At 47.3% G+C, this 23,111-nt stretch overlaps 1 protein-coding gene across 4 annotated transcripts in view; it reads right to left on the bottom strand.

Annotated features, from left to right (window-relative positions):
• ENPP6 (ectonucleotide pyrophosphatase/phosphodiesterase 6) overlaps positions 1 to 23,111 on the bottom strand; it is a 103,480-nt gene that overhangs the window by 44,336 nt on the left and 36,033 nt on the right. For all 4 annotated transcript variants that reach the window (XM_070364158.1, XM_070364157.1, XM_005903156.3 and 1 more), the window contains exon 2: positions 7,935 to 8,114. In XM_070364158.1, coding sequence (XP_070220259.1) covers positions 7,935 to 8,091 — 157 coding nt within the window. In that variant the 5' untranslated portion in view covers positions 8,092 to 8,114. The remainder of the gene's footprint in view (positions 1 to 7,934; positions 8,115 to 23,111) is intronic.

Below are 23,111 nucleotides of genomic sequence, written 5' to 3'. Positions count from 1 at the left end.
CCTACTAAAACCTAAGTCCCTGGATGTTAAGATCTGGCCATTTCCAGTTTCTGAGCTCTTGGCTCCTGCCTTAGTCTCTCAGCTGCAACCTTGTCCTATTCTCTGTAGTTCCATGAACACAATATGCCCAGGCCTGCTCCTCTTTGAACCTTAGCGCATGTTCCTTTCTTATGCCTAAGATGCTCCTAGAAACCTGTCCACATTCGCATCCAGTACCACGTCTGCTGTAGTCACAGCATCATCCACGGTGGGGGCTGACTGCAGACTCCTTGTCTGCCTTGAGACCTGAGATGTGCTTGTTTGTCATCAGAATATACCAACTCCTAGCAGGAGTCAGTCAGAGAAGGCAATGGCACCCCACTCTAGTACTCTTGCCTGGAAAATCCCATGGACGGAGGAGCCTGGTAGGCTGAGATCCATGGGGTCGCTAAGAGTTGGACACGACTGAGCGTCTTCACTTTCACTTTTCACTTTCATGAATTGGAGGAGGAAATGGCAACCCAGTCCAGTGTTCTTGCCTGGAGAATCCCAGGGATGGGGGAGCCTGGTGGGCTGCCATCTCTGGGGTTGCACAGAGTTGGACATGACTGATGCGACTTAGCAGCAGCAGCAGCAGCAGCAGCAGGAGTCAGTGGATTCACTAACCAGAACAAAAAAGGTGTTTTTTTTCCCCCGTTTAATTGAAAAGTGTGGGAAAAAAATCATGGCAAATTTTATTCTTTGTACATTTTGTTTCCTTCAAAAACCAGTATGAGATGAGGTACAATGATCATTGTCACTATACAAGCCCAGACTCTCCTGCAATAGAGGGAAATTAAACAATACTGTGGGGTTATTATTATGAACCCTTCTTGATACTACACTGAAATTAAACAGCTACAGAGTTTGGAGTTGGCCAGTGATGCTGCAGATAATAAATCCAGATGCTGTCTTTGCCACCCCCACCGTGCCCCTCGGCAGGGAACCTGGGGATGGCCACTCTCTCCGGGAACCTTTTCTTTCCTCTCATCTCTGCAGCAAGTGGGGCCAACAGATTTCAGCTGGCCTGCTCTCCAGTGGGCCCTCCCCTGCCCGTGGGGTGACGTCAGGCCGCTCATCAGATGCCTTCAAAGGGTGATGTCACTCTCCTTCGTTGTACTTTTCATGGCTCTTCTGTCTTTCCTCCTGCTTCTGGAGCAACCCCTTTGCTTCCTCTGCAGCCTCACTCGCCCCATCTGATCCTCGAGCGCCAGCTTCCTCCAGGCCTGGGACCCTCTCCTCTCTGCTTGTCACCTCTCCCCTGGCTGACCTTCCCGGCCACAGCTTCATCACCTGAGGTCCTCCCTGTACCACCTCGATGTGTCTCCAGCTCCGCTCTCTGAGCTCTGGGCCTGTGACTTGACCGGGTCAACTCAGACATTCCTCTGCCTCCACACCACTCCTCTTTCAATTCCCAGGTTAGGCAAAGACTCGCCCTCCCTCTGTACCAATCTGTAAGCCAGAAACCAAGTGTCCAGCTGGTCGCTGCTCAACCCCTCCATCCCAGATCCAGTGCGTCACCAGGTCCTGGTGATTTTAACCCCTAAGTGTGTCCCCAAGCCCCCCGTTTCTCCCCACCTCTGCTACCCTCGTCCACTCTGTTCTCACCTCTCTCCTAGGTCCATGCAGGACCTTCCTGGTGGGCTGGCCACCCTCCGTCCACTCCCTCCGGATACCTATGTTCCCTGCTCCAAGGCCCTGCCAGAGTTCTCTTATCAAATTCACATACTATACTGTTCCCTCCTTCCTTAAGACCTTCCAGTGACTTCTAGTTCCTCTCAGGATAAGAATACATTTTTCAGTTGGCCCATGCAAGGAGCCCGGCCTGACCTCAGCTTCTCTCCACCCCACCCACACCCCGTCGATCCTCCTCTCTTGGTTTTTTGAACCTTCCAAGCTCCTCTCATTCCTTAACATCTGCTCAGATTGGATGCTCCTTCTACCACTACCCTCCCGCCATGCCCTCAGGTGTTAACGTACATCGCCCTCTAGGGTGAAACCAGATCCCCTATTAGATGAGATCATAAGGCAATCGACTTTTCGTCACTATACTTTAAAGAAGTGGACTTTTCATTTATCCGGGCAAGTATTAGATTATCATCTGTCTCCTGGACTGGATGGATGGTAAATTCCCTGGGGGAGGGGGGCAGAGGCAGGGAGAGCCTGTATCTGGTTTTGCTCACGGCTGTCTCCTGAGAGCTTATTACGGGCCCTGAGTCACACCCTTGTAAGATGTTTTATGAAGAAGCAGATTTGCCATGATTCCTGAAGAATGGGAGTACGTCCCTGGGTTTCTCTTTAGGGCTTTCCAATGACTATAATGGACGTTGCTGAGAAACCTTGGCTGAGACACCATCCTGTGAGAGGAGCCTGGCTGTGGCTGAACAGCTCTGAAGGCTCAGGAGAGCTGGGGGAGCAGTCCGCAGCAGGCAGCACTCCAGAGCGACACCACCCTCCCCAGTCTCTCTGCTGCGGGACTGGCTGAGCCTCGAAAGGAGGCTTTCAAAGATCAATCGTGTCTCTGAGACAACCGCTGACTTGAAATGCTAATGTGTCACCTTTTCCTTGCTGATGCAGACAGACCACGGCAGCAGTGGCGCAGACCTGACCCCCAGGTACCAACAAACAAAGCAAAGCATCCCAGGTGCGCTCAACCCAGAGTTGTTGTTCAGTCACCAAGCCGTGTCCGAATCTTTGTGACCCCATGGACTGCAGCACACCAGGCTTCCCTGTCCTTCACTGTCTCCCTGAGTTTGCTCCAACTCGTGTCTGTTGAGTCAGTGATGCCATCCAGAGACTCTCAGAAAATTCTGACCCAAGCCTACTCTTGGCAGACAACATGAATCAGAGGGTTAGGGGGGCTGTTATTGATACTTTGATGAGTTTTTAAGACATGTTTCTCTCACATTGGGGAAAAAAACCCAAATCTCCTAGATATTATAGATGTATATATGTTGTCATGTCAAAGACCATCTGGTATTTCTCATCACTACATTCTCTTGTATTTATGAGCGCTGAATTGTGAGTATAGTATGTATGTGTTTGTTTTTCTAGCAAAAAAACAACAACAACAACAACTCAAAAAACAAAGAACATAGTTTTGATCAGTTTCCTAAAGAGATCTTGATTTATAAGTGTAGGTAACTGAAAATTACTTACTGACTAAAGCCTCTTTGGGTCCTAAAATTGCAACCACCTTAAAGATCAATGCCAAACTGGCAGCGTTACTGGAAGATTTAGTGAAAATCTGGGTCCCTGTGTTTGAATGTTTGAAAAAAAATTCCAGCCTTTAATCCAGATGTTTGGAGTCACATATAGATAGAATCCAAGAACTTACACATTAGCATGATTGATGCTGGGCTCCTAGACTGCCCCCAGCCTAAGTTGATTCATCTAAGTTTGGCCAAGGGAAAGCTGTCAGGGACGTAGCATGGTGGGGCAGGGCAAGATGCTGTGAACAGTCCGCAAGTCCTGATCAGTAGCCAGGAAGTGTCTCCTCACTTATCCAGACTAAATCAACTTGATTTTAATAACCCAAACTGGACTGGGAAGCTTCCTTGGTGGCTCAGACAGTAAAGAATCTATCTGCAATGTGGGAGGCCTGGGTTTGATCCCTGGGTTGGGAAGATCCCCTGGAGGAGGGCATGGCAACCCACTCCAGTATTCTTGCCTGGAGAATCCTCATGGACAGAGGAGCCTAGTGGGCTACAGTCCATGGGGTCACAAAGAGTCAGACACGACTGAGTGACTGAGCAGGCACAAAATGGACTGGAGCTGGGTCACATACCCACCTGTTAACTCCCCACCCAGCCCACCTCTGGGAGGCAGGGGAGAAGCCGGTTGGAAATGTGTCTTTCCCCACATAAGGTGTCTTATTTGTCTCAACACCTGCACAGGATAGAGGCCATATCCACACTCAACACCATCCCCAGCTGTATGAACATTTGCCCCCAGTTCTTCCTGACTGCTTGGTGTTATGGAGTTAGTGCTGCAAAATCATGACTGAAGATGTAAACTCAGAGTCTTCAGATGCTTGCTCCAGGAGTTTTAACCACAGACTCCTAAAAGGCTGCTGATTTTGTTCCTTTGGGGAGGTTTCATCAGAGTCATGAGAATAAACTTAAAAACTTCTGCCATTGTGTGAAGTAACCTCAGTTGTACACAGAGCTCAGATTCTATCTCCATGCAATGGTTTACTTACCCTCTATCCCCCCATGTCACCTCCTCTCCTCAGGGCATCCTTCTCCTTGGTTTGGTCTCCATCTGAGGTAAATATTGGAGATTGTTCTTTTCCCCCACTCAATAAAACCCCCTGGACTTCGAACCAGAGGTATGGAACAGGAATAAAGTTAGGGGATGATACACCCTCAACTCATCCTTCACAGAGCACTCCTAGATCCTGGCTGATCTGGGATCTAGGAGTGCTCTGATCAGGGTCAAATACTTCCCTCCAAGTATTTGATTTAGGGCCTGGAATCATTTCCTGAGGGGATCATCTCCCTGCTGCACAGCTCCATGGCACCACTGGGTGGGGAAATAAAGGCTCTGTTTACAATATTAAATTTCTCAAGACTTGAGGTGGGGTCCTTTGGACTCTTCACCAGTGATCAATTTTTCAGTCTGCCGCTTTATCTACCTGACAGGAAGACTTGAACTCCTGCCATTTCTAAATTGCACTTCTAAATATTGACTTCATGGCGAGACTCGAAGTGTCATAACACAGCTCACTGGAGCAACGAAGATTTCCCAGGCCTCGTCAAGAGGTCTGTACAATGTCCAGTGGGAAGTGAAGAGGGGAGAGGAGGATTTGAGAAGAAAAAACCAAGTCACATTTGGAAGAAACGCCACTGCACTCTGCTTAATCTTGCAGAGACCAAGGACCACATCGGGCCAGGCGCTGTGTCTGGAGGGGGCTGAGGCGGGAAGGGAAAGGACAGCAGGGGCCGTTAATGCCTCGGCAGTCAGCCAGTAAGAACGGAGGGGCTGGAGCATGCCGGACGTGGGCTGGGCCGCAGGGCCTTCAGAGCCAGCGGGTTCTCAAGGAATCTGAATTTGTGGATCCAATTTACAAGGACTAGACGGTGTCTAAGAAGCCAGAGACTTTTCATCCAATTTCTGTCAAGACTTCCACACAGCCAGACAGTTAGCTCATCTTTGTTTGGAGGAAACTCTAGGAGGTTATCTTTCTTAGCTTCTGCCCTCCTGACAGGTAACACCTTAAACTGACCTCAAGGTGTATTTGTCATGTCACATTAGCTGGGACTCAGAGAAAGTGACTGGCTTTTTTTGCCCTTCAGGAGCCATTTTGGAGGTGCAGCAAGATACTTTACATGCAAACTAGCGTCAAGACTTTGTAGCTACTCGGTGATATATAAATTCAAATTGTTGATTATGGTTATGGAGCCAGATGCCCCAAGGTGAGATCAAGAGCGATGCTCTGTAATAAGGCAGAGAGAAGTCTGAAATATGGCAACTGTCTCTTTTAGGGTCTTCCCCCGTCTTTCCGCGAGCATCGGCATCCAAAGCCACCCAAAAGGTCATGGGAGAGGGGGAACATAGGCAGATGAAGCATGTGGGGAGAGGGGAGGAGATTCCGGGGGAGGTCCTCTTCAAGGCAGGAAGAACTCAAGTTCTAAGACATGGAAAGTTAAATTAACCCGATACCGTGGAAGGTGACCCTTATAGCATTGGGGCAATATTCATCTTGATGGTCTGTTCTGAGATGGTCCCTAAGACAGTGCAATCCATCTGTGCCTCTCCTGGGCCTATGCACCAGGATCCTTGTGCTTTTCAATGCCGATTACTGAGAATGACCTCAAAATGTAGCAGCATTTTGCTCCGGACCTCATCACATTGTGCTGAACCTGAGCTTGCCTCCTCTCGGAGTCTGATTAGCTTGGCTGAGGCACCCACTTGTTTTCTTAATCTTAAGTCCAACTGTTTGAAAAATGGAGCCTCCATTTAAGGTGATGGCATCTTCTAAACCCTACCCTTGCTTGAAAGCTTCTTCTCACATCAGCCAAGGTAGCCATTAGGGACCAAACCCCAGGTGTCTCCTGAAGCAACTCTAATACTCCCCCAACTCTTCATCTGCCAGCAGGACTGGTCTATCTGTTCCACTGCTGGGAGGTGAAGTAGCAGATATGATATGAAAGCCACCCTGGTCGTCCCAGGCTCACCTGTGGACACTACTCACTGCTCGGTGGTGGCTTTAGACCACTTGCCACAGAATGGCAGGTCGCCCTGTTCTCCATCTGTCTGTGTTCCACGCTCCTCCTCCAGGAGCTGGCATGGCCTTGAATGCCCTGAACCACTCTCCATGGGACTGCCGCCAACCAGCATCCTCCAAACTCCTGCTCAAGGCCCACGTCCTCGATGTGGGCCACCTGTGACTCAGCCTGGGCTTACTCACCCTTCTCTCCAGGCTCCCCCATTCCCCCAGAACCTGCCACGCTCTCACCATTTCATCAGGCTGCTTTGCCACCAGCAAAATCCCTCCAGCAGCTTCTCCACTTGTATCCCTTCATTTCTTCTAGGCCTCCCCCATCTCTCCTTCCACAAGAACAATCATCTAGGATTGTACCATGAAGCAACAGGAAAAAGTGTCTGCAGCCACGTGCATGAAAAAGTCAAATTGCCCACTTGCCTAGCAACACGTCCCATCAATGGGAAGACAGAGGTGGGTCGATTATTTTGTTGTCATGGAATCCTGTCATCCTTAACGACAGAGTTTTGGCTGACAAAATGAGAGCCTCCCGGACTTCCCTGGTGGTCCGGTGGTTCAGACTCTGCGCTTCCACCGCAGGGAGCACAGGTTCGATCCCTGGTTGGGGAAACTAAGATCCCACAAGCCATGTGGTGCAGCCAGAAAGAAAAAGATGAGAGATGCTGAAGCCTCCTTTCGGCCTCCAAGACAGTCTGCTGCTGCTGCTGCTGCTAAGTCGCTTCAGTCGTGTCTGACTTTGTGCGACCCCAGAGACGGCAGCCCACCAGGCTCCCCCGTCCCTGGGATTCTCCAGGCAAGAACACTGGAGTGGGTTGCCATTTCCTTCTCCAGTGCATGAAAGTGAAAAAATAAAGTGAAGTCGCTCAGTCGTGTCCGACTCTTAGTGACCCCATGGACTGCAGCCCACCAGGCCCCTCCGTCCATGGGATTTTCCAGGCAAGAGTCCTGGAGTGGGGTGCCATTGCCTTCTCCGCCAGGACAGTCTACATGACTGCTTATCTCCCTCATTGAAGTAAGTTAAGTCCTTCAGTTTCTCACTGACCTACAATCTGCAGGCAGACTATTAATACAGAGGCTTCATTTAATGCACAACCAGAAAGTTGCAAGAGCTTTGAACTCTCTTTTCAGTATTGTAGGAGATCTCAAAATCTATAGAACTGGTACTCTAAATTCTTTTGTAAAGCAAATAAGCACCCTATTACTTATCTCTCTTGGGTATCCAAAATTTTGCCCATGAAAATGCATGCTATACTGCAGAAATATTGCTGAACCAAGGATAGTAAGAGATGGCATAGTGTCTGGTCTGATGCTACTGTTCAAACCAAAATATAAAGGACATTTCCCTGGTGGTTAAGAATCTGCCTGCCAATTCTGGGGACACAGGTTTGATCCCTGGTCTGGGAACTAAGATCCCACATGCCACAGGGCAACAAAATATAGAGGAACACTTCCATAAGCCACTTTTTGAACAAAGATCCCACTTTTCCAAAGCCTGGCTTGGTCTTCAAACACATCTACGTGCAGCAAAATATAAAGGAACACTTCCATAAGGTGCTTTTTGAACAAAGATCCCAGTTTTTCAAACCCTGGCTTGGTCTTCAAACACCTCCCCGTGCATGCTTGTCCTGAGAGATGCCACTGTACTTTGAGGTTTGGGAGGTTGGAGTGGCCTGGAAGTCAGCACACTCACCTGGCCAGTAGTACATGTAGACCTTCCTCTTGGCCTTGGTCAGAGTGACCCACAGAGGTTCTGATCCATTCCACCAAAGGGGCAACCGGCTGTCTCTGTTGATACCTAAGTCAAATGACTTGTTGGTGTCAGGGTCCCACATGTAGTTCCCAGTCATCTGATGGACCTCACAGTGGCGACCTGCATTAACGAAGACACAAGGCTGTCGGTTTATTGCTCTGGTGTTTTTACATGTCATCTTTATTTTCTGAATTTATAAGCCATTCACGTTCATTTAGGGAGCAGAGAACAGCATACATTCTTGGTTTTTTATATTATTATTTTTTTTTAAATCATAGATGTTTCTTTTCTCTTAGATTATACCATAAAGGCAAACAACCCAGTAAGAAGTCCAATACTGACTGACGATGGGCCATCTCAAGTGAAAGTAATTGGCCAAGTCTGAAGCTATTTTAAGTTAAACTGAGACCATCGTGTGTAAAACCTGACCCATTGTTCGTGGCTCGACGTCTAGAAAAGAATCAGTGTGCACACTGTAGATTCCCGTGGGCTTGGGTTATGTTCTCAGCCCAGAGTTCTCTCCGCAGCCTTTCCAAGCCCTCCTCCCACCAGATCACGAATGCAGACGCCATGGAGTTTGTTCCCATTTTTCCCAGATAAAGAGGAGTTATCGCTTCAAGTGCCGAATGATGACAGAACCCCTGATGTTTGGAACAGAATGGTGAAAAACAGACTCCGCGTTGAAAAACAAAGCAAGAAAACAGCCCTCCCAGTGGAGTGTGGCATAGACACGAGAGGAGCCTCTGTTGGGTGCAGAAGTGAAAGACACAGCGCTTGGACTCATTTGAAACATGAGGCTTAAATTATTTATTTTGGAGCAATCTGTTACATCTTTAAAGTAAAAATAACACAAACATTGGCGAGTGCATCAAAAATTGCTGCGATTTTAGTGAGCATCATTTGGCACCGGGATGAAACATGCTTCATCGAGCTCACTGACGATGCTTCATCAAAGTGGCTTTTTTGTTCCCTTGTTTGTTTGCTGTTGTTCTTTCTTTTTGCCAGTGCCTACTCCTCAACACCCACACTTTACTTTTAATCAAACCAGGAGAAACCATAAAATATAATTTTGAAAATTTGTAGACTCAAAATATCCCCAAGTAAAAACCTTTTATTTCATCATAGAAGCTCAGGCGTTCCACAAGTGATGTTTTCAATTTAAAGCCCAGAGAGCCAAACACAATTATTTTTGCCCAAAACTATAGAGTTAGTTTTTCGACCCTGACCAAAGCTTTCACACGTGAATTGACAGAATTAACAAATAAATAAAAACTTTGAGCAAATTATCCAATGACTAAAGAACTTGTTAGTTTCATTTATTCCTCCAACTAACATTTATTAAATGCTCCTATGGACTGTACATTGTGATAGATGTAGAGATTCACATTTGAATAAATGTGGTCCCCATACTCAAGTACCTTGTTATGAGTGTTGCTGTTTAGTTGCTAAGTTGTGTTCGACTCTTTGCTCCCCCGTGGACTGTAGCCCTCCAGGCTCCTCCGTCCATGGGATTAGCCAGGCAAGAATACTGGAATGAGTTGCCATTTCCTTCCCCAGAGGATCTTCCCCACCCAGGGCTTGAACCCACGTCTCCTGCACTGGCAACTGGATTCTTTACCGCTGAACCACCAGGGAAGCCCTGGTGTTGTACAGCGTTGGCCAAAAAGTTCGAATAGTAGGGAGAGGGGTGTGTGTGTGTGCGTGCGTGCAGCAGTCTCTACTTTTAATTGGAACTGTTTCGATTACTCTAGAAGAAATGCATGAAACCCAGATGAAAGCAGGGGCTAATATGATTCAGTTTTGAAAATGTGCTGTATTCAGAGAAGCATGAAGCAATTAAAACAAAATTTTTTTTAAGTATTTACAACTTCTGTCCTTTACTTGTATGTCTCAGAAACCCTACAATATCATTTGATGAAATTTCCCTCTTCTTTTCAACACTCACATTCAACCCTCTAGACCCAAAGTTTACAGGCTTTCTCACTATCCTTTGCTCTTTCCCTCATGGATGAAAAGTGATGGCCTCCCCTAGACTGTAGAGCTGTGATGTGACTGGATTATGGGGTGTGTGTGTGTGTGTGTGTGTGTGTGTGTGTGTGTGCACATGTACGTGTGAGACAGGGAGGCAGACAGAGAATATTCTCCTGGAGAATTTCTGCTAAACTAAATTCTCTACCTCTCCCCCTTGTATTTTTTAAATACCCACAAGGCCTCACTGAGAGCTAGGATCTGTGTGTGCAGCTGACACACAGCTCTACCATATTTTCACATTTCAGATGATGAGGTCTTCTTTCCTGTGGTCATCTGGGTCTCTTCACTTTTTCCCTAAAGGGTCTTTGGTTCTCAACAATAGGTAGGACCTAGCATTAGCTTTTGTATCTTCTTTCCATACCAATTGGTCATGGTGCCTGTAGACTCTGGTGAACCTCAGAGACCTTGACTACGGCCCTCTCCAGGGGAGTGCCTTTGAGACAAGACCTCCAGAGATGGCTTTGGTCACCACCAGCACCCGGGCTGGTCCGGGCTGGCCCAGAGGACACATCCCTTCTAAAGGGAGCTCAGACCTCAGCAGGTAAATCATCCATCCCCACTGTCCCGAGACCCAACCCCTGTCCAGAGGATGAAAGACGTGAGCATCAGTGGGGAGGGTCCCGACCACTTCCTGGGAGAGGATGGTGCCCAAGAAGATCCCAGACCCAGTGGTTTCCCTTCTATCATTAAAGGGTTTCGAAGTGAAGAGGGAGATCTTTCAACAAGAAGGCCATCTTGGAACCTTGTTCAGAAAGTGGGTTTTGTTCTTTGGGGCTTCCCCAATAGCTCAGTTGGTAAAGGATCCACCTCCAATGTGGGAGACCCCGGTTTGCGTCCTGGTTTGGGAAGACCCGCTGGAGAAGGGAAAGGCTATCCACTCTGGCTTTCCTTCTATGATTAAAGGGTTTCAAAGTGATGAGGGGGCTCTTTCAACAAGAAGGTCATCTCGGAACCCTGTTCGGAAAGTGGGTTTTATTCTTTTAGTGGATTGGGCCTTGAGTTGAAATGAGAGGGTGTATTCTTCAAAGGCTTAATCACAGATGCCGGGCTGGCCCCCAGGGGCATCCCTTTGTTCTGGGAAGCAGTGCCTTTCAGGGAAGCCAGCAGGAGACAGTCGCTCTCTATCTCCTCGTCTGCTCAAATCTTCTCTCCCAGCTGAGCTGATTTTCCTTTGCATGAATATATGAAGGCTGGCAGTCTGGCTGTGACAGTCTGAGTCTGCTCTTCCTCAAGCTGGTTTCCTTACCCACCCTGGCCTTCTCTCGCTCTTTTGTTTTTATTGCTTGGGCAAAAGCGGAAAAGAACAGAACAGAACGGAGCACAGTGTACCGGCTTCTGCAGCCCACAAGCTCTCCTCTCCATATTTCTGCCTGACCCGTGTCTATTTTAATGCATCTGCAACTTTTCTCGATTTTTCTCTGCTCTTTCTAAATGGAGCCTCCGGTAGTTTGATTACTTGGACCCTTTGCTCAAAACATCAGTAGAAACTTTCTTGACACCATCACAAACCACAAATCCCAGGTGGATTTCAGATACAGTGTTAAGGAAGATCTGCCTCCTCTCCCTCCTCCCCCACCTCCTCCAAATGCAGCTCTGTACACACATACGCCTATGAATACATACATGAATTGGAGAAGGGAATGGCAACCCACTCCAGTATTGTTGCCTGGAAAATCCCATGGACAGAGGAGCTGGTGGTACAGTCCATGGGGTCGCAAAGAGTCGGACCTGTCTTAGCAACTAAACCACCACCACCACATAGATGAATACCTGGCACATAGTAAAACCTCTGAACATTAACTTACATTATTAATATGAAGATAGAGAGTCACACCGACAAATGGAATCTGGAGATCAGTTGGAGCCTCCTTTCTTCTGAGCTCTCTACGTGATTTGTCCCAACCCCATTTCCACTGAATTCTTGCACTTCCCCATGACACTCAGTACATCGCAGGCATCTCTCCTTCTAGACTCCTGCTGCCATGACATATGGCACCCCAGAAGTGACGCTCACTGCGTGGCACAAAGAAACCCGCTCACATGAAATATACATGAGTCGGGTAAACTTAACTGGGGATTCAGTGGGGTGTGAAGAGGAAGACTGAGAGCAGTGCAAAGAACTATGGATTGAGGGTCAGACATCCGTGTTCTTAAAAGTCCTTTCAGCTACCCCCACCAAGGTTTCCTCCTTGGCCCCTCACTCAAAAAACTCTGGCCTTGTACACCTTACTGATTCATCTCTGCTACACAGCACCTACCTCCAAAGTTTCTCCCTGAATTTCAAAGTTCTCTCAAAAGCAGTTCAGCCCTCCAGAGCTCCTGCATCACTCCTAAGTCTGCGTAGCTCATTAGCTTATGCATGCGTGCTAAGTCGCTCAATCCTGTCCGACTCTTTTTGACCCCATGGACTCTGGCCTGCCAGGCACCTCTGTCCATGGGATTCTCTAGGCAAGAATACTGGAGTGGATTGCCATGCCTCCTCCAGGAGATCTTCCCAACCCAGGGATTGAACCCAAGTCTCTTATGTCTCCTGCATTGGCAGTTGGAGAGTCTCAGCTGGAGACTGAACTGAACTGATAAGCTAATGAGGGCTTCTCACTAGTGCCTCTTGGGAAGCCGTCATTAGCTTATCAGTTCAGTTGCTCAGTCGTGTCCGACTCTTTGCAACCCCATGGACTGCAGCACGCCAGGCTTCACTGTCCATCACCAACTCCCAGAGTTTACTCAAACTCATGTCCATTGAGTCAGTGATGCCATCCAACCATCTCATCCTCTGTCATCCCCTTCTCCTCCTGCCTTCAATCTTTCCCAGCCTCAGTGTCTTTTCCAATGAGTCGGTTCTTCGCATCAGGTGACCAAAGTATTGGAGTTTCAGCTTCAGCATCAGTCCTTCCAATGCATATTCAGTACTGATTTCCTTTAGGATGGACTGGTTGGATCTCCTTACAGTCCAAGGGACTCTCAATTGAGAGTCTTCTCCAACACCACAGTTCAAAAGCATCAATTCATCTGCGCTCAGCTTTCTTTATAGCACAACTTTCACATCCATATATGACTACTGGAAAAACCAAAGCTTTGACTAGACGGAACTTTGTTGGTAAAGTAATGTCTCTACTTTTTAATGTGCTGTCTAGGTTGGTCATAACTTTTCTTCCAAGGAGCAAGAGTCTTTTAAGTTATTAGTTTATAGAATCCTTTAAAAAATGGGGGCAAGGGGAAGGAAGGAAGAAAATAAGGAAGGACAAAAAGGAAAAAAAAAAAACAAAAAACAAAAAGAAAATGTTTCTTTGAACAGGAACTGCCCACTTCAGAAGGCCATTCTAGTTAGAGTTGTTATATTTATTTTAGCCAAAAAAAAAAAAAAATGTTGTAAGATTCCCAGTTAAATTTGAGTTTCAAATAAACAATTTTTTACTATAAATATATCCCCATTATTCCATGGAATATACTTCTCCTAAAAAATTATTTGTTGTTTACCTAAACTTCTAATTTAACTGAGTATCCTGTATCTTATCTGGCAATTCTAGAGGAAGCATTCTTTATTTGCTCCTATTTCATAGTCACAGTGAAGGAGAAGACGTGAAATCAGGAGGTACTCAACTGAGGTGATAGCATGTGCAAATAATGATGAGACGAGGGGGTGAACATTTTATTCAGGTAAAATGTAGAACTTTCCACTCTACCACTCAGGGCTCCCTTTCCTGGGAAGACAAGATCTCCTTAATGACACGCTGGGCTAGTACAATTCAAAACAGTCGGAGCTTCACTCAGCCAAGGTCCTGGCATGACACATGTATGTTGTCCAAGGGGTTGTTTGCAAAGGGGTGGCCAGGGCCCTGGGGGGCCAATAAGAGACGGTGAAGCAACCCGGGCTTATTCCACTTTCACCCATCGCGCACCTGTCCCCCCAGGCTTGAAGGGCAGGGGGAGCTGGCGTAGCCAGCAGGGAGCCAGGGGGAAATCAATACCCGGCCTCTGCTATCCTCCCGATGCTGTCCAGCTGAGGCTCTCCGTGAGATCCTCCAGGGGCTGCAGGCAGGCCAGAGAAGGGGGAGGAGGGCAAAGAGACCAATAGAGAATTCCCAGCACAGCCGCCAAAGAGAATCCTAAGGCATGGGCTTCTCAAGAAAGTCAATCGTGTTGATTTCTTAGGTGGAGGAGTGAGTCCTTAACTGGATATGGGGACCTCCTGAGCCTGAGGTCCCGCCACACGGCCTTGTGATACATATGCCCCTGCACACATCTCAGGAACGGAAGACACCCCAACTGGCTTCCTGTTCTGACTTGTGCGTGTGTGATACTCAGTCGCTTCAGTTGTGTCTGACTCCGTGCGACCCTATGGACCGTAGCCCTCCAGGCTCCTCTGTCCATGGGATTCTCCAGGCAAGAATACTGGAGTGGGTTGCCATGCCCTCCTGCAGAGGATCTTCCCCACCTAAGGATCGAACTTGCGTCTCAGGTTCTTCACCATCTGAGCCACCAGGGAAACCCCTGGCCTAACCCACCACCTGTGAATTCAGAAGTAAGGAATGACTCTCCACATTTTCTAGGTATTAGCTGCAAAGGGGTTGAATATTTTGCTCACTGTCCCAGTGCTAATAAATCATATGTGGACGAGTTGGGGGGTGCAAAGAGATATGAGTGACTCGAACTTGGATTATCTCTCTTTCATCATCATATTCTGGGCACTTCACTTTTCATGGTTGCAATAGATTTAGTGGTTATATTTGCAATCTGGAACATAAAACCATGCTGATTTCAAGATGAGACCTCTTGGCCTTTTTTAGACCATTTATTTATGTCTCTAAACACACATGCTGAGAAACAACGACATAATGAATTCAGTCACTAAACACTCAGGTTCCACAACCAATGAGGAATTTCTCTATTATACAAAAGCTTTCTGAATTCTTGGGGTGTCTAATCACCTTTACAAAGTAGTACTAATCTTTAATACTAAGCCATTCATTGTTTTTCTGAAATCCATGTGTTTCCATTAGATGAATATGGCCACGTCTGCTAGATATCAAAACAGCTGGTTGAAAAGTGAAGTCATACTTTAGGCACATCAGTTTAGTCAAAACATAGAGATATAAACACAGCTTACAAAATGTTAATGCGGACTTTGGAAGTGATTCTTTTACAGCATACACGTTTTCACCCAGAGGCAGCCCTCAGGTGACTTCTGAGCCCAGAGCTGCGCGCAGGCCTCTGCAGCCGCACCTGCGGAAGTCTGGGTTATAAGCATGCACGATGGACACCCGGCACCAGCTGTGGGCAAGCTGCCCATCTCTGAGAGGTTGACAGGGACGGTGGAGACAGCATGAGTGCGTGGTCAGACGGGTCAGAGTTGGGGTGAAGGGGTCTTCCCCTGTTTCTAGCTGTGGACATTGAGGCTAATCTTTAAATTCTCAGAGCCTCACATTTCCATCTCTAAAATGGGAATAATAATACTACTTCCCTGGCTGGACTGTGATGAGTATTAAAGACAAAAATAGTTTAAAAACATATGTAATGCTTACTATGTTCCAAGGTTTGTTCTAAGTCCACCTGTTACAGGTTGAACAGTACTGTGCTGTGCTTAGTCGCTCAGTCATGTCCTACTCTTTGTGACCCTATGGACTGTAGTCAAATAGGCTCCTCTGTTCATGAGGATTCTCCAGGCAAGAATACTGGAGTGGGTTGTCATGCCCTCCTCAGGTTGAATAGTACCCTCCCCAAAAAGATATATTGAAGTCCTCAACGCCCAGTACCTCAAAAGGTGACCTTATTTGGAAAGTGGATCTTTACAGAGGAAATCAAGTTCAAGTGAGGTCACAGGGGGCCCCTAATCCAATCAGACTGATGTCCTTATAAGGGGGGGCATTTAGACATGCGCACAGAGGAAAGATGCTGTAAAGCCACAGGGAGAAGACGGTCATCGACGAGCCAGGGAACACCAGGGACCCCAGAAGCTGGGGGTGGCGAGGAAGGACCCTCCCCTGGCAACTTCAGAGGGACCAGGGCCCTGCCAACTCCTTGGTTTCTGGCTTCTGGCCGCCAGAACAGCAAGACAATGCATTTGTGGTGTTCCAAGTCACCCCACTTGTGGTACTTACAGCAGCTTTAGGAAACCAGCACGTTTAAGCTTCACGATCACCTTAACAGGCAAGTACTCACGGTAGGCCCACTTTACAGGTGAAGTAACTGGGGCCCAGAGAGGTAGATTGATTGAATTCTCACACCGGCAGGTGACGTGGAGCCAGGATTCAACCGAGGGAGCCTGGACCCAGAGTCCTCACTCTTGACCACGATGGCCCTCTAACACTAGCTCACCGGGGGTCACCAGTTCACCTGGCACTGGGTGCCCCCCAAGCCTTAACAAACCCGAGAGACGGAGCTGCTGCCGCTGCCGGAGCAGCTCTCACGCCATCATACAGCACCCGCCCTCAAGGACCGGTGGACTTCTGGGGACCCTAAGGGATCAGGGGTCAGGTTCCGGGAATCAGCCCACTCAGGAAGCACTTTACCTGGGCTGGAGTTAGACTCAGGAGGGGTCATGACCTGAAGGCCAAAGGTCTGAGCCACCTTGACAGGTGTCTGCTGATCAGCTTAGTAACAGGACTAGTTAGTTACCAGGTCTCGGCCACCTTCCCTGTACCTGGAACTAGGTGCTTCCATCTCGTTTAGTCTTCAACACAACTCTGAGAGGCAGATAATACTGTGCTCGTGCGGCAGGTGGGAGAGTAAGGCTCAGAGTGGCTGAGGGGCAAGGTTAGTGCCAGGGAGCTGGCAGGAGAGCAGAGTCCCAGTTCAAAGCCAGGTCTCCGGGACTCAGCGCCCGCACCCTCCCCAGGAGCCTCTGCCCTCTGGCCACCGGGTGCCTCCCCAGCCCACCAGGTCATTTGGGTAGAAACTGCCCCAGATCCAGGGACTGCCTCTGAGGCTCTCCCCAAGGTAATCACAGGGAGGAGCTCGGATCTTCAGAAAAGCCAGACCCGCCTGCCGCTGGCAATTGATTATCATGCACAAACTGTACCATAAATATCTCTGAAGGAGGGGAGACTGCCAAACAAGGGGTGCTAACAAAGCGGATGGGACTCCTACCCCCTTCTCCCTCTGGAAGGTGTCCAGCTGCAGAACGAGAGGCTCCCAAAGGTCTGCGGTGTAGGGGTCTCCAGTTAAAGGGTGCATTTTAGAGACTGAACGTATCTACAGACATCACCTCAAATTGACACGATGCCAAGAAGTAACTGCACGCTGGATTCAGAGCTCGGCAGCCTGAGAACGTTATATAAGCCAGACTTTTCCACCGCTAGACTCCTCTCTGAACTTTTCCATTTGGAGGGTCTAAAGATGAGCTGAGACCCTGTTTAGACTAGCGAGTGTTCAGGAACTACTCGATACCCAAGAGATATGAAGGAATGAAGAGTGCACTGCTCGAAGTACTGACCTAACTCACAAACTTTAATTGGCTTTATGGGTCACCTCTGCTAGGAAATACATCTTATTTTCTTAACTTGTTCCAAGACAGAATTTGGTGTGTTAAAGAAGTGGTTTCGAGAGAAATATGCAAGATCAAGTTGAAAGAAAAATTCACAATTTGCACATCTTTAAATGCAACGACTGATGTATGTGCTAGACACAGTCCTGATTAAGTCTGAGTCACAAATATTGCAAGTCCAAGATAACAGGCTTTGATTATAGTGTGAAGTGTAGGGACTTGCAACAAAAATAACCCCAGAATGTTAAGAGGGGAGAGATTTTTTGATTAGAGATATTCATGCTCAGAGTTTTGAGGTCACTGGACTCAAAAGAATGTATTATTTTTCTGGAATATGCTAGCTTGGTGTAATTATTTAGCAACTAGAAGACAGGTACAGAAACAAAAGTTATTTCCAGAATAAGGACAAAAATGTAAGCTTGGGACTTTTAAACACTCTTTATTTGGGGAAAGCTAATTTTTACCAAAGCTCAAGGATATTTCCAGACAATTTAATCTATCCTCATCTCAGCACAAAGCTGGAAAAGAACTTGAATTGATTACTGCATTTAAGATGGAATCCCTTCTGAAACACACTCCCATTTTATTGAGCATTTCTGTGCTGTGCTGTGCTTAGTCACTCAGTCATGTCTGACTATTTGCGACCCCATGGACTATAGCCCGCCAGGCTCCTCTGTCCATGAAATTCTCCAGGCAACAATACTGGAGTGGGTCATCATTCCCTTCTTCAGGGGATCTTCCCAACCCAGGGATCAAACCCAGGTCTCCTGCACTGCAGGCAGATTCTTTACAGTCTGAGCCGCCAAGGAATACATCATACACAAGAGAGAGCCCACCAATACCTCGGTCTAAAAGCTTCTTCTCCCTCTCCCTAGTGATAACGCATCCAACTCCGCCCCACTCAGCCACCCTCCCCTCCCGCAGTGACATCAGGTCAGCCACAGTCCTCCTGCTACTGGAGTGGGGTGACTTTGGTATAAAACAGGCTCCAGCCACCTCCCATCCTGTCTGCCTGCAGGTGGTGGGAGGCCCCTTCTGTGTTCCCTCCCCATAAATTCACCCAGGACAGGAGTCTTCCTCCCACCAGCACAGAGGGTTGCTCTGGTTCTCCGGCTGCCCCGACCTGTGACTGGGGCAGGGCTGGGGGTAAGGAGGGGAGTTCAATTCTGTTTAAAAAGGAGGAGGGCACACTTAGGTCCTGGATCCAAGCCATGTTCAACGATCCATCTTTTCAACTGGTGTACAACCTAGAATGGCTAATGGGCGATCTCCAACAACAGATACCAAAACAGTATTGGATCAACCATTAATGACAACAATTGATAGAGAATGATCAAATTCAGCTATTCGGGCATGTGAGGTAATCACAATGTTAATGATTCAACCCAGTCCCTGGTGGCTTAGTTGTTAAAGAATCATCCTGCAGGGCAGGAGACACGGGTTCCATCCCTGAGTTGGGAAGATACCCTGGAGAAGGAAATGACAACCTGCTCCAGTATTCTTGCCTGGGAAATCCCATAGACTAGAGGAGTCTGGCGGGGTACCCTCCATGGGGTCGCAAGAGTCAGACAGAACTTAGTGACTAAACCACCAGGTGAACCCACCAATCTACAGCAAACAAACAAAAACCCCCATGTGTGAAGTATGATGCTAGCCCATGCAAGTTCACTGCCTTGGGTCAGGTGTGGCCATAGTAGTGAGACCGGTCTCCCACATCATGGGATTAAAAAATCAGTTTAGGTCATGGCTGTAGCCACAGCTTATGTGCCCAGGTCAATGAGCGATCTGCATACAAACAGACAGCGTTTGGAGCTGACGCTGCACCTGGCCTAATGATCTGTGTACATAATTCTGCTTAGGTGCTCTTAGCATATATAAAATGTGTTGAAAGATAACTTGCCCTGGGGATGAAAGAGTAACTCAAACAAGCAACTAATCACATGGCTAGGTGTGAGAAGTATCTCTGATGTATTGAGAGCTTCCCAGTCCAAACTGAAGACGTCATCTGAATAGAGGAGCTTTTTGAGTTAAAAATAGAAGCATCAAGAAGGATGAAAACTGGCAGGAACCGAGGACCAGTGAGAAGCACGTGGCCGAGTGGAAAGCACTTTGGAGCCCAACAGATCAAAGTCAGCCCCTGCGCTGGGATCTCACACAAGTCATTTAACTGCAGAGAGCCTCAGCTTTCTCCTCTGAAAAACAATCATACCTTTGTGTGTGCTAAGTCGCTCGGTCGTGTCCGATTCTTTGGGAACCCATGGACTGTAGCCCATTCTGCTCCTTTGCACGTGGTGTTTTCCCAGGCAAGAATACTGGAGTGGGCTGCCATTTCCTACTCCAGGGGATACTGCCAATCCAGGGATCGAACCCTAGTCTCTTGGGTCTCCTGCATTAGCAGACAGATTCTTTACCACTAGCGCCACCTGGGAAGCCCCATACATTTGTCCAGAGTTAAATAATTTGGGGTAGGCAAAACTTTAGCATGATGTCTGGCACACAGTAGGCATTGGGGAAATGCAAACCACCACCTAAATCCTCTTTTAAAGGGCAACCCTATTGGGCTTCCCTGGTGGCCCAGTGGTTAAGACTCTGAGCTTTCAATGCAGGGGGAGTAGGTTTGATCCTTGCTGGATCCCTCATCAGGCAACTGATATACCACATGCTGTGTGGCCAAAATAATAATAATAATAAATAAATAAAGGGCAACCTTATTAAACAGCATGCAGTGGTCAATGGCTCCAGGAGGGATAAGGCTGGGTAGCCTATTTATTGTCTCATAGTCACACACAAGCCCTTGAAATAGACTCTCAAATCCCCTTAAAGGGGTGGGGGGAGAAAAAGGCAGTACCACCCACTACCATTACTCAGGAAGGTTTGTAACCAGTGAATCTCCAGTTCAGAAACTAACCTCAGGCGTTTATGACAGCTCCCCTGCGCTTGGCCCGACACTGCCCTCTACTGGCCGTCACAATAATCATCACTCGCAGCCTCACCCAGGATCTCGCTGGGCGCCGCGCACCTTTGCCAGCCTGGTATTTTGTCTGACACTTTTCATATGTAAAGGCATCCCAGCATCCCCAGAGCTGCTTGTGAAGATACTAAACATACTGAGGATTCAGGCCGAGGCACAGAGAGAGGCCAGCGGGGCCAGGCGGTCACATACCCAGGGCAGCCCTCTTAGTCGCTGAAGCAAACGTGAGCCTGTAGGAGGAGGGATCCCTGGTCCGGACTTGAGTAATAAACCAGTGTCAGACTAATGGGACCTAACCGAGAATATGCGATTCTATCAGACAGATATCATATGTGGGAATAAGTGAACAGCTTTTCATTTTAGATTGCCAGCTGTTGCACAGCCAGCAAAATAAACTTGAATATTAGGAGCACAGATACTTTCCACCATTGACAGGCAAGCGAGCAACACTGATGTGAATGCTCTGAAAGACTCTCCCTCTACAATAAGACTACAAGATACAATATAACTAGATCTTGGGTAACACACACACACATATGCACGTGAGTTTAAAATATTGCCAAGCTCACAAGTGGTCCCAGGTCAGTAGTGTCCCTTCTTTCTTAGCAAAGCAAATGAATATTTTCTATTAAGTAAAGTTCCAATTTAAGCCCTCAGATTTCCCACAGACTAAGTTCAATCAACTGTGAGCTAAAAGAAAGAAATAAAGACCTAAGACACAGAGAAACAAATCGTATGGCTCAGGCAGGTAGCTCTTAGCCAACGGCCTTTGCCTTCCTTGCGTTAGTGAATAATCATTTCAACAGACCAGCCAGCAATTCTAGTTTCCAGCCACCCTCGCATCCAGGTGGAGCCATGACCCGTGGTTTGGACAAAGGAAGGAAGGCAGAAGAGGTCGATGCCATTGCCAGGCCTGGCCCACAAAGACCACGCTTGGGGTCCTCTAGGGGCTCTCCTGTCCACTAGCAGGATGCTGGCGCTCAGGGTGATCCTGGAGGCCACATGTTGAACACGGCAGAGCCTGTGTCAGTCAGTGTCCTTGAATGACCACACAGGCCCCACGTCAATCCGTCAACTTGACATGATGGCAGTAACAGAGAAAGACCCTAAGTGTTAAACCACTGAGATTGTGGAGGTTAAGTGTGCCGCAGTTGATTTTACCTTAACTAATCAGTCATTGTGAACATCAGCAGAAACAATAAACCACAAATTTAGCACCAAGGGCTTTAGAGTTTGGGGATTATCATATTTAGAATATGAAATACGCTTTATGACATGTTTAAAGAAATAAAAGAGAATCAACATTATCAAGGAACAAAAGACTATCAAAAATAACCCGGCAGAATTAAGAAAGAATCAAACAGAACTTTGGATGTTAAAAATATAATGATTTAAATTAAAATTTGGTGGAAAGATAAATCGCAGAATAAACACAGCTGAAAAGATAGTGAAATTGAATATATAATTGAGTGACCCAGAGGAAAGAGACTAAAGAGGAAGAGGTCAAATATGAAAGAAAGACTGTGGTGGGGTGAACGGTGGTTCCTTAAAAGGTACATCCCCCCAGAGCTTGTGGATGTGATTGTACTTAGAAAAAGGTTCTCCACAGGTGAAATTAAGGATCTCGAGATGAGATCATCCTAGACTATCCAAGTGCCCTTATAAGAAGAGGATACACAGTCGCACAAAAGGAGAAGACGATGTGACAATGGAGGCAGAGATCAGAGTGATGAATCTACAAGCCAAGAACACCGAAGAGTTCTGGCAGTGCTGGAAGCTGGGAGAGAGGCATGGAACGCTCTCCCTCTGAGCCTCTAGAAGGAACCAAACCCGCCAACATCACGATCTCAGAGTTTTGGACCCTCGAACTGTGAAAGAAAACACTTCTGTTGTTTTAGGCTACCTGGTTTGCGGCAATTTGTTATAGCAGCCGTGGAAAACTAAGACAAAGGCGAGAGATGAGGATAGAGTGGGAAGTTCTGCGTTACATCGGTTAAGAGCTGCAGAAGGAAGAACAGGGGGACCGGAGGAAGGGCAGCGCTACATAATGGCTATGTAATGTTGCTCCCCGATAATGGCTGATACTTTCCCAAACTGATGAAATATAGAAATCCTTAGACAAGGGACCCAACATACTAAAAAGCAGGTTAAAATTTTTTAAGACTTTTTTTTGATGTGGACCGTTTTTAAAGTCATTATTGAATTTGTTACAACATTGTTTCTGTTGTTTTATGTTTTATGGTTTTTTTGGCCTCGAGGCATGTGAGGATCTTAGCTTCCCAACCAGGGATGGAACTCCTACCTCCTGCATTGGAAGGCAAAGTCTTAACCCCTGGATCACCAGGGAAGTCCCAAAGAAGGTTAAATTGTAATACCAAAATTTATACTCAAAAAGCCCATAATGAGAATGATGAAAATCCACGTCTTCAGAGTCTATCTGTCCCTAGGACTAGGATTTCTGGGTCACGGGCAGCATTTTCCCAGGACAGTTCTGATTCCTAGCTGTTGTTTCTGATTCTCAGCAACGTTTTTCATTTTCAAAAGTATCTTCTTGATTTGCACAGATTTTGAATGTCACCAACCCCCCTACACACAAAAGACAAAAATAGCAGTACCAACATCCCATGGACAA

The sequence above is a fragment of the Bos mutus genome, chromosome 27, assembly GCF_027580195.1.
Source record: "Bos mutus isolate GX-2022 chromosome 27, NWIPB_WYAK_1.1, whole genome shotgun sequence".
Lineage (NCBI taxonomy): Eukaryota > Metazoa > Chordata > Mammalia > Artiodactyla > Bovidae > Bos > Bos mutus.
This window is presented reverse-complemented; position numbering and strand designations above follow the sequence as displayed.